Consider the following 12,463-nt stretch of genomic DNA (forward strand, 5'->3'; position numbering starts at 1 on the left):
GTGTGTTTTTATAGGGGAGGTCAGTGTGAGGAAACAGACATCAGAACAGAAATGAACAGGAGTGGAAAGACCTTCAGGAACTGGCAGGGATACAGGTGGGTGCTGAGCTCCCCAGGGGCCTCCAAGGACCCTGGCTGGACCCAGAGGGGCATGTGCTGTGCTACTCAAAATCCCTGCCTTACCTGAGCCGACTGACCCTGCCACCACCTAGCCTGGCCAGCTCTGTCCTCCAAGCCGAGGTCAATGGCCAACAGGGCACGAAGCCCTGCCTGAACCCTCAGGGAAGTTGAGGAACATAAGACATAGTGGGAAGGCCCAGAGCCCAGGCCTGTGATCAGGCAGGGCTGTTAAAAAGGCCAAAAAGTCTCTGTCCAGGTCCCAGCCCTGGCCTAAGGGGCTGTGCTCACCAACCACAATACCCTGCCCCACCCCTGCCCACTCCCCCCCAATAACAACCAGAGGAAGAGAAAAAGGTGCCATTTACCGATGCCGGCCTTGCGGGTGTCCAAACCGAGCGGGATGGGGGGGGCCGGCAACTCCTGGGGGCCTGGCGAGGAGGCGGGCTTCCCGGGGGGCGGGATGGGGGTTGGGACACGGGACTGCTTACCTGGAGACCCCAAGCTTACCTGAGCACTCACACAGACCCCACACCCACCACCAATTGGGCAACTAAAGCTACAGGGAACCCTAAGAGGGAGAGACTACATTTTCCACATCATCTAGAGACAGGAGGATGAAGGAAAAAAAGGGAGCCTCTGAACCTCAGAGGAATGATTTGCGCCTGGGCTGGGAGACCTGGTTCTATCTATCCTGCCCAACCTAAACAGTGGACCTCAAGGCCTCAAAAACACCTACTGCTCATCACTGCCTCAGTTACGCTCCATTAGGTACAGGCCCAGCACTCAGTACTGGGGTCAGGCTTTCCACCTTCAACTCCATATGCCCTCCCACTAGTGGCAACAACTCTGAGGCTAGTACACAGGGGACACACCTGGGATCCAAAAGAATGCTTCCCATGCTCCAGGAGGGGCCAATTGGCCCCTAAACCCAGAACAGAGTGAGAGGGTCAGTCAAGTAAAGGAACCCTGCTCAGGTTCCCCATCCCAAACCCCAGGAGAGGTCCAACCCAGAAAACAGCAAGAAGACCATGTAATTGTGTCAGTCTAGGCTTCTCTCTCTTTCCCTCTCTTCTGCCTCTGTGCAGATTTAGTAAAAACTACACCTTCAGTTGTTTTAAAGCCTGCTCCACCCCCCCATACCCTGAACCCCAATCCATGCACTTTGGGGGAGCTCAGGCACTGGATATCACAGCTGCCTTCTCAGGAGGCTCCCACCACACCAAGGACAACAGGAGGGACACAATACCCCAAGCTAGAAACCAGAGACTTTCCAAGACCACTATGGTGACAACTCCACAGAAGTCATAGGGCAGGGAGGGTTGGGCTGAAGGGCTCCACATAGAGCCCTGGTCCCAGGACACCCCAGCTTTAGGATTGCCAATATGACCCAGGTGTCAGAGGCTGGGTGGAGCCCGACTATAGATGGAGGCAAATGCCTCTCCCATCGAGGTCCACCCTTCCCCTTGGGATCAATGAGATTACCAGAGAGCATGTGGATGGGGGCAAGAGGGGCAGAGGGCACCCAAATGAGGAAAGGGCTGTGGGTGAAGGGATACTGAAAGGTGACTAGGGTGGGAGGGGAAGCCTCGCTGTTCCTAAGCTGCCTGGCTAAGCTGGGCTGGTGTGCGGTGCTGTGATCTTACCCATGATACAAACCCTTATACCAACCATACACTGAGGTGTTGTAAGGGGAGCGTAAGCATCAGCTGCAAGCCAGCTGCGTGGTGGCTGCAGTGACAATAAGAACAGTCAATTAATACGGCGGCCCCTGGACACGCCGCAGCCCTGCCCACCCCAACCCACCCAGCCCTACCCAAATGGACGCCGCATAGCCTCAATGGGGCTTTGTAGCTGTGGGGGTGGGTGCTAAACATGCCCACCAGATCACTGCTTGATGAGGACTGGGTGGGGGTTGGAGTGGGGAGGTGGAGGGTCGGTGGCCCAGCCCAGTTCTACTGGGGGGAAAAGAGGGCTGGTTCAAAGGCCAGCTCACACAAACCTAGTGGCCCCCAACTCCAGTGGGGGCCTAATGGGGAGAAACTCCCCAAAATCCGACCGCTCCCCCCACCTCCAGCTGGCCCCATACCCCACCCAGTGCCCTCCTGGCCCCTGAGGTTCAACGTGTGACACTTACCTCCCTGGGCTCACACACACGTTGTGGGGGGTTTGGTTTTTGATTTTTAAAAAACACGTATATAAATATATAAAAAAAAAGATATATCAGAAACAGAGGGAGAAGAGACAATGCTAAAGTCAGGTATGGCAGGGGAGGGAACAGACGACGGGGGTGAGGCTGGGCAGCAGAGGTAGAGGGTCAGAAGGAAGGGCAGAGGCTCAGTACTCACAGTGCATGTCTCGTTCATGCTCATACTCGATGAAGGCATAACCACGGGGTTTTCCAGAGCGTTTACTGTATACCATGTGGATCTGCAGGGTAGGCAGGAGGCAGTCAGCCCCACAAGTTACAGGGCTATCCCACCCACCCCATAACACAACTTATAACACAGGCCAGTAAAAGATTTATCCTTCAAGCATACCAAGTGACTCTCACTCTAGTAAAAGCCAGAGTCCAGTGGAAACCAGAGGGGCACAGAGGCAACATGTGGGAGGCACAGCATTGTGCAAAGCAGGATAGAGAAGGCTGTGGATACAGCTCTATGGAAACTGAGCTTCTGATGGTGGATATCCCCAGATGAGACTCAAAGCAGACAGGCATTGAGTTAAGTGCACCCAAAGCGAGCTAGGTGTGTAGAACAATGTGAACAGGATAAAGGATCACTGGATAGTCATGTCAAACAGGGCAAACAAGAGTCTGTCTGCTATGTGCAGGCAGAGCCCAATATATGGGAAGGTAAGGAGGCTAGAGGATCCAGTGCACTTAAGAGCCCTCTATAGGACAGAACAGGGATGAGGGAGCGCATGGCCAAATAGGCCATGTAAGGTCAGGATGAAGCTTCTGGGCCCTCCCCATGTCAGGGACACAGAAGCTTAAGCACCGAGAAACAGGATTCACAAAGGAATGCTGGGCAAAACAGTGAGATTTCTAGGAGATACTACTATTTGATTGGGCTACCGAAGAATGACTGGCCTTCAATGTACATTACTATCTGCCCACACATGGATGGATATGGTCTTAAGCTTGCTCAGGAACCTAGACTTTAACTCTACAACCTGAAATCTTCAAAAGCCAACTGAGATTCCAAGCTGACACAATACAGCCAGGTTCCACTGGGCTTTGGGGAGTGGGAGGCACCATTTCCTGAGACCCAGGGATCAGGGAAAGGCCAGACCACCCATCCAATACCTTGCCCCAGGCTAAGCAGCTTGTGTTTGTCATAAGCACCATGTCTTACTTTGTCTCCCAGCAGAGGAAAATAAGGCACAGAGCAATTAAGTTTTATGCCAAAACTTTGCTCAGCAACTGACTTTCTTGCTTTTTTGAACAAGCCTGACTGTGGCTCAGACTAGTCTTAACCTTATAATAATTTTACTGACTCAGACTCTCTAGGGCTACGATTACAGCTATGAGCCACCGTATTTAAAGTTAACATGTTTTCTTTTTATCTTCTGTCCAGTATTTCCTATTTAAATAATTTCTTGAGATTATAATTACTTTATTTCCTCCCTTCAAACACTCCCATGCTCTTTCAAATTCATTGCTTCTTTTTAATTTTTAATTGTTGGTACATATGTGTGATTGTGCATCCCTACATACAACTTGCTCAGTCCATGAATACCTGCATGTATGTTCTCAGGCCTGACCATTTCACACTGGATAATCAATTAGTGTTTTTTCCTAGTTCCCTTCTGTTTCTCCTGTGCTCGATATTCACTAGCTCACACTCACTCCCACCCCCACCACTGGAGGCAGATTTTTACTAACCTTGGTTAGCCTGAACTTGATATGTAGACCAGGCTGGCCTACAACTCAAAGGAGATGCACCTGCCTCTAACCTCCTTAGTGCTGGGATTAAAGGAATGTATCCTGGCAGCATGTTTCCAGCAAAGGGTCAGAAGCAAGACACCTAATAGGTACCTACCTTTATATCAGACTATATGAAAATTAACAAGTTTTCCTTAACTACCAGTAAGTTCAAGACCAGTTTGGACAACTCAGCAACACATTTCCAAGTAAAACTGGGAGGAGCTGGATAAATGGCTCCTGGGGCTAATAGCACTGGAGGCTCTTGCTAAATTTCAAGATCTATTCCTATCATTCACAGGATAGCTAACAACAGTCTATATATAACTCCAGTTCCTGAATGAGGAAGGGCATTGTGTGCACTTGGTATACACACATGCAAGCAAAATACATGCAAGTAAATCTTAAACAAAAAAGGAAAAAAGAAAAGAAAAGAGCCCTATTTGGAATAATCAGTCCCTGTCTTAAATAAATGGAAAAAAATTTTGTGAGGGGGCTGGGGAATGTGGCTTAGTTCTACAGTGATAACCGAACATGCACAAAGCCCTGTATTCAATCCCCAAAACATCCAAAATTTAAGGCCATCCCCTACATGATGAACTCAAGGCCAGTCTGGACTATGTGGGACAATCTTAAAAGACAAGACCCAGTGAGATAGTTGAATTTGATCTCCAGGACTCATACGGAGGAAGAAAATCCATCTTACAAATTGCTCCACACATGCCAATCCAATCCTCCTTCCCAATGTAATAAATAAGGCAGTGCAGAGAACCCAAGTTCAATTCTTAACCTCTACATAGCAGCTCACAGTCATAGTGTAATTCCAGATCTAGAGGATCCAATGCCTTTTCCTGGCCCCCAAGAACACTGCACTCATGTGACTACACATACATACAGGCAGTCAGGAACATAAAAGAAAACTTTAAGAAATCTAACAAAATTTAAAACAAATTTTTAAAGAAATGGGTCAGTGCTTAAGAGCACTTGATGCTCTTGCAGCAGGCATGGGCTTGCTTCCCATCACCCACATAGTGGCTTACAATCCTGTGTAAGCCCTGTTCCAGGGGATTTAGCAACCTATTCTGGACCCCTTGTACACCAGGCACCAGTGTAGTAATACACTTAGATGCATGAAGGCAAAGGACACTCATATACATAAAATAAATTTTTAAATCTATAAAGCAGCAATAATACAAGGACTGGGGATACAGTTTCAGGTACAATGCTTGTTTAGCATATGTACCTCTAACCTGGGCTTAAGCCCTAGTCCTGGAGACAGAAGAGAAAGAAATAACTAATTAAGAAGTCTTGAGCAATAATTTGCATTAAGTTTTACGCAAGTACAAATTGTAAAAAACCAACCAACCAACTAACCAAGTACCCAAACACAACCTAACCTTAGTGGGCCTGACTGACTGACCACACACATACTAACTTACAGCAAGCTGAAACCTTGCAAACCCGTGCTTTAAATCCACAAGGACTTGACATTTCCAACGTTACTTCTGACATTAAAACTATACTAAAGGAAATAAACCCAGCCCCTTAATGATATGACCCTTCCCTGGGATGGGAACCCAGTATTCTTCCTCTCCTCAGGATACTGTTCCCTCCTCCAAGTATCGCCAACTCAACCCTCCACCCGGACATACTTACTCTTTTGATGGGTCCATACACCTCAAACTCTCTCCGAAGCTTCGATTCTGTTGTGTCATAGTTCTACAAGATATAAAGGTAAGTTAAATGAAAGAAACACATTGTTCCAAAGCCCTTGAACCACTCAGGACTAGACCCAAATTCTCAGTAGTCTAGGGTCCCCAGGACAGGAACTGGGTACTTACCACTCTAGCCACGAACAGAGTCTTGAAGGCATCACCCTGAGCATTGGGATCATTGTGAGGGTCCCCTATACAAGGAGAAGAGAATCTTTAAAGTAGACAGTGCTCACAGTTTTGGATAGAGGAGTGATGGGAAGAAGTTGAGTACATGAAGGTAGAACCTAGGCACCCCCTGCTCCCCAAGAGACTGCTCACTTAGTAAGCTTGAGTACACACCATTTCAGGTCTGGTTTCACTAAAGTTCAATGGCTTTTTCTAGAGTAATTGACAGGTGATGACAACAGGCTGCTCTGATGAAAATGACATCAAACAGATAGGATGCAGCAAACCTAAAAGCCACTTCAGAACTATATACTTTGGCTAGCCATTCCCAGCGCAAGGTGAACTGAGCAGTAACTGACTCCATGCCATCTCTCTAGAGGGATGATTTGAGCTAGCCTGTGAGAGATAGCAACCACAGCACAGGGGGAAGCCTGATACCAAACAGTCTCAGACTTCAGACTATGGAACCAGAGTCCAGGATAGGTAGGGTGTTGATGGCCCATGTACTAAGGAGGCAGAACTCAGTTTGGGATACATAGTGAGACCTTGTCTCATACCCTACAACCTGAGGCAGGGACCCTCGGCTAGTGCTAAAAGCAAATGACCAAGATCAAGTGGTATAAATAGAGAACTACCAAGGCCCTGTTCCATTTGGACACCAAGAATTAAGTCTTCAGAAAAAGACCAAGACTCTATTAAGCAATCATAATGGGGTGTGGGGTGCTGGAAGCTATACCCCTATGCTGAACATTCTGTGAACATTAGATGTCCTGGATCTCTCATTCAAACAATCCTTAGAATGTAGCTCAAAGTGGCAAATAAAGAGACCGTAGAAGAGATAGAAACAGAGTTTATGTGAGAAAAAGATGAATGCTAAGATTTTGAGGCCAGCCTGAGCTACAGAAAACAATGCTCAGAGGTTAGCGGCTCTTCCAGAGGTCCTGAGTTCAATTCCCAGCAACTACATGGTGGTTCACAACCATCTGTAATGAGATCTAATACTCTCTTCCAGTGTACATAAATAAATCTTTAAAAAAATTAAAATAAAGATCTTGGCCCAGTGGTGGTGGTGGACGCCTTTAATCCCAGCACTTGGGGGCAGAGGCAGGTAAATTTCTGAGTTCGAAGCCAGCCTGGTCTACAGAGTGAGTTCCAGGACAGCTAGGGCTTCACAGAGAACCCTGTCTCAAAAAAACAAAACAAACAAACAAACAAACAAATAAAGAGGATCATAGCAATTTAGGAGAACACCAGGCATGCCTAGGACCTTTGAGCAAGAAAGCAGGGCTATTTCTTCTGTCTTCCATTAGCAGCCAAAGCAATGTCTATGCTTAAGCAGTCCAGACAAACAGTCCTTGTTATAGTTTATCATATTGACAGGTCACAGGCATTGATATTTTGCAAATTTCAATTATTATTGTGACCTTCCCACCAATAGGCAAACTAGATCCAAAGAATCAGCCATGGTGGTGGTCCTTTCTATCATAAGAGCATGGCTGTTAATACGGTGTCTTGAAGAGCTCTCTTCAAGACATTAAGACTTTCAACTGTACCTTCACTCGAGATACCCCTCAACATTGCCAACCTCATCCCAGGACTTATCCTAACTGTCCCTAGGCAGAGTTCAATCTTAGGGTCCCCTTTGCCTCTCTGTTTAACAACCAGTGCCTAAGTGTGCATGTGTGTCAAAGTTGAACTTCTTAGGACTCACTTGTCAGGACTCTAACACAGAACTAAACACAGGAAGCCTCAAAGATAGAAAACTTTACTAGACTTCCCATCAGTTGGCATGAAATCTAAAAACTTCCCCTCTTTATAAGATACCCTACACTTCCCATCAGTTGGCATGAAATCTAAAAACTTCCCCTCTTTATAAGATACCCTACAACTTGACAAGGCACTACTTTTTTTTTTTTTTCTTTTTTGGTTTTTTCGAGACAGGGTTTCTCTGTATAGCTCTGGCTGTCCTGGAACTCACTCTGTAGACCAGGCTGGCCTCAAACTCAGAAATCTGCCTGCCTCTGCCTCCCAAGTGCTGGGATTAAAGGCATGCACCACCACCACCTGGCAAGGCACTACTTTTTTTTCATGACAGGACACATCTTTTTTTTCATTTTGCAAACAGGAATAATCATTCCCTGCTGCACATAGAAGTCACCAGGAGTTCACAACATGAAGGGACATAAAGCAATCAGCAAAGGGACAGAGATTCTCCTTTAATAGAAGCTGTCTTTTAACAGGGGAAAGCAAGCTTCTACAGTTAGTGAGCCTAGACAGATACCTTACTGCACCTGATCCATTATCTGCTCTATTTTGGACAGAACTGTGATCCTGCTTCAATTACCAACAAGGGGCCCAACTTGGTTGATCTCTACATTCCCCATTTCAAATTGGGAATTTTAGACACATCTCAGAGCTTGCTATGTTGGTCTTCAATACATTTCAATAAATTGAAACCACAGTATCGTCATTAATGATTAACTTCTAACTTTATCTACAATCCCTCAACTGGGGCTATATCAGAATGTTACTTAAATACACCACACATTTAAACTCCAATCCAATCAACCTCAATGTCTTGCTTGGTTGATGAGTCCTCCCCACCCCTCTCACCTTTTTTGTTTGTTTGAGATAGGTTTCTCTGTGTAGCCTCCTTCCCTGTCCAGGAATTCACTCTGTAGACCAAGCTGGCCTCAACCTCAGATGATAAGTCTTTTGATCTCTTATTCCATGGTCCCTATATTCCCTGCCTCCAACTTTTCCTTGTCAGTTGTTTGTTTGTTTTGTTTTTGTTTTTTTTAAAAAGATTTATTTATTTAATGTATATGAGTACACAATGTAGCTGTACAGATAGTTGTGAGCCTTCATCTGGGTGTTGGGAATTGACTTTAGGACCTCTGCTCACTTCGGCCCAAAGTACACTGTAATTGTCTTCTGACGCACCAGAAGAGGGCGCCAGATCTCATTACAGATGGTTGTGAGCCACCATGTGGTTGCTGGCATTTGAACTCAGGACCTTCAGAAGAGCAGTCAGTGCTCTTACCTGCTGAGCCATCTCACCAGCCCTTGTTTTTGTTTTTTAAAGATTTCTAGTCATGAGTCTGTTCTACATAATCTCCCACATTCTCCAACTGGTGCAAGGCACACCTGGATCAGCAGGAAGAAACTGGCATTATCTGAGGACAGGAGGGAGAAATGAGTACTTGTCATTAGAAAGCTCCTTGAGAGAATTTGGGCTGGGGAGACAAGTGAACAAGACACTTGTTCTTGCTTAAGCACTGTCTAAGCCAAGAAGGCCCTATACACTGAACCTCTTGCTTTTTGACATTTATCAAGTAACAGGGAAAAAAGTCTTTGTGACAAGCTGGGGGGAGTTATAAATGGTGTTGGGATGACTAATCTTAGTTGACAACTTTCATGAATCTGGAATCAACTAAAACCCAAGCAACGAGGCATGCCTTTGAGGATTTCTGGATTTAATCATTTGAGGCAAGAAAACCCAACTAAAATCTGGGTCATACCTTTTGCTGGCAGCCTGCATTAAACCATGCATGAAGGAAGCTTTCTGCCTGCTTGCCCTGACTCGCCTGCCAGGTTCATCCATCCTGCTGCTGAGGCATTCTTTCACTGGTATTAGAGCCTACTTCTTCAGGATTCCAATACAGACTTTACAATTAACAAATTCTTAGCCTTTCTGTTGAAAAAGGTCATTGTTTGACTAGCCAGACCACAGCCTGTAAGACACAGACACAGACAGAAACACACGCACATACACCCCCAACATTTCTATCAGTGCTGTTCCTTGCACAGGGCAGAAGAGATGGCTCAGTGGTTAAGAGCACTGACTGCTCTTCCAGAGGACCTGAGTTCAATTCCCAGCAACCACATGGTGGCTCACAACCACCTGTAATGGGATCTGATGCCCTCTTCTGGTATGTCTCAATACAGTGACAGTATACTCATATACATAAAATAAATCTTAAAAAACAAAACAAAACAAAACAAAACAAAAAAAACCTAGCACAGGTGCTAAAGACAAATTGAGTAGCAACATCTGGAAACACCTTGCACATCTGAGAAGCTGCGTCTCAGGGAAGGCAAAATCCCAAAGGCATTAGGAGAGGTGTTTCAGTGGCTTAAACGTGGAGTATGATAAGGTATCTGAGAAAATACACAGAACCAGGTACAGTAACGAGAGCTAGATAGAGCTCCGTGCATTATCTTATTCATCATGTGTACTAAGTACTCTTGAGAAAATCTTCAAGTTCTAAAACACAGTTTAGAAAAGAATAATTCAACAAGGTTGCAGACAATAGACGGAGATAAATCTCATCCTCTGATCAGTCTTTACCTACTGAAACACCAAGATCTAATACTTTTGTGAGTCTGATTACCAAGTACTACTTAAATCCTCTATATCTGGAGGGTGTAGCATCTCCAATTCCAAGATCAGGGAGCTAGGGAGACAGTCAGGACCAACTGGCCAGATCACTTCATGCCTTACCTGAAGACACAGTGGAATATGTTCCTTTAAAGGTCTCCCTACATGTTAAAATCCTAAACCAACTGGAGATGGAGAGATGGCGAGATGCCTCGGCAGTTAAAAGCACTGGCTGAAGCTGGATATGGTGGAGTAAGCTTTTAATCCCAGCAGTTGGGAGACAGAGGCAGGTGGCTTTCTGAGTTCGAGGCCAGCCTGGTCTACAGAGTGAGTTCTAGGACAGCTAGAGCTACACAGAGGAAATCCTGTCTTGAAAAAACAAAAACAAAACAAAACAAAAAGAAAAACAAACAAAACAAAACAAAACAAAAGGCACTGGCTGCTCTTCCAGCAATCACATAGCAACTTATAACTGCCCAACTGCAGTTTCAGGGAATCCTATGCCCTCTTCTAGTCCTCTCTACATGCATGTAGGCAAAATACCCATACATGAAAGAAAAATTAACAAAACATACAAAAAATGTAAAAATGGGGGCTGGAGATATGGCTCAGCGGTTAAGAGCACTGACTGCTCTTCCGAAAGTCCCGAGTTCAAATCCCAGCAACCACATGGTGGCTCATAACCATCCCTAACGATATGTTATGCCGGCTTCTGGTGTGTCAGAAGACAGCTACAGTGTACTCATATACATAAAATAAATAAATCTTAAAAAAAAAAAAAAAGTAAAAAGGAAAGCGTGATGTTGGAATTTCCAACCCCAATAAGCTGGTATAAAAAATACACAAACCAGTTATTATTATAAGCTATAAGCAAGGAGAAGATAGGGGGTTTTGGAGAGGAAACCAGGAAAGGGGATAACATCTGAAATGTAAATAAATATCTTAAAGAAAAAAAAAAGCTATAAACCTAGATTGGGTAGATCTAACACTACACTAATTTAATCCCCAGTTTTAATACCCCTCACTACTGGCAGTGTGTGGTTCTGTTCCATCATGGCTTCCATCTCTTCTTCAGTCCTCTCCCTTCCCTTCTCAAAGACCTCAACTGCCCAATCACAGGCTCTAGCCTTTACTGACTAGTTAAAAATGGGGCGAGGGTTCACATGTGATCGATTGCTTGTAGGGGGTGGGGAATCTCTCTTGAGGAAACAGAATTAACACCAAAATACAAACATCATCAGGCTATCCACAACAGCCAGATCCAAGTGCAGTGCTTGGCAAGTGGTTGCTAGGAAAGTAAACCCAACTCTGCTTCTCAAGCTCCCAGGAGAAGAGCCCCACATGTGACCTGGGAAGAGGATCAAAATGAGACTGGAGGGGAAGATTGCTAGAAGGGAGAACCTTACACATTTTCAGCTCTGTTTCCACTTCCTGCTGTCGCCGTTCAATTTTTTCCCGTCTCTGCCAGAAGAAAAAAGTAGAGTAAGTGTACCCAGAAGTACCTTGATGTCAGGGACTATCTGGAAAAAAGTAGCTAAAAATACAACAAAACAACTCAAAAGATTAAGAAGTTAAAAACAGCATACCTTTCTCTCCATGCGTTCTTCCCGGGTTTCTGCCCTTGTTGGAGGAGGAGCATCTCGAGGGTCCTAGGAGCAAGAAAGGTGACAGGGAAGGAATGGCGATTGAATAGCAAGGCGTACCACAAGGAAGACTCTCAGCACCTTCTCATGCACAAATGCCCGAAGTTCCCTGTACAGAGGCCAAGAGTGGTCCAGACTGGGTATACTTCATGGACCAACATCTGGGGCATGTTCAACATAGAAATCTCCAGGGTTCAGAAACTTCTGCCTAGTCCAAGTAACTTTATGTCTACTAGGCATACTTAAAAAAAACAAAACAGCTGAGCAGTGGTGGTGCACGCCTTTAATCCCAGCACTTGGGAGGCAGAGGCAGGTGGATTTCTGAGTTCGAGGCCAGCCTGGTCTACACAGTGAGTTCCAGGACAGCCAAGGCTATACAGAGAAACCCTGTCTCAAAAAACCAAAAAACAAAACAAAACAAAAAAACTTTTTGAAGGTCTTTTTTTTTAAAAAACAAAGCAGAAACAATTCTTTTGTTTTTCTTTCTTTCTTTCTTTCTTTTTTTTTTTTTTTTTTTT

General features: G+C 45.3%; 1 protein-coding gene across 2 annotated transcripts in view; it reads right to left on the bottom strand.

The window, feature by feature from the left end:
* The window catches only part of Snrnp70 (small nuclear ribonucleoprotein U1 subunit 70), a 20,078-nt gene that overhangs the window by 4,464 nt on the left and 3,151 nt on the right, over positions 1-12,463 (bottom strand). For both annotated transcript variants that reach the window (XM_031386598.1, XM_031386599.1), the window contains exons 3-7: positions 11,889-11,951; positions 11,709-11,763; positions 5,883-5,947; positions 5,698-5,760; positions 2,465-2,546 (exon numbers count right to left, since the gene is read on the bottom strand). In XM_031386598.1, coding sequence (XP_031242458.1) covers positions 2,465-2,546; positions 5,698-5,760; positions 5,883-5,947; positions 11,709-11,763; positions 11,889-11,951 — 328 coding nt within the window. The remainder of the gene's footprint in view (positions 1-2,464; positions 2,547-5,697; positions 5,761-5,882; positions 5,948-11,708; positions 11,764-11,888; positions 11,952-12,463) is intronic.

Source organism: Mastomys coucha, unplaced genomic scaffold (genome assembly GCF_008632895.1).
Source record: "Mastomys coucha isolate ucsf_1 unplaced genomic scaffold, UCSF_Mcou_1 pScaffold21, whole genome shotgun sequence".
In the NCBI taxonomy this organism is placed as follows: domain Eukaryota; kingdom Metazoa; phylum Chordata; class Mammalia; order Rodentia; family Muridae; genus Mastomys; species Mastomys coucha.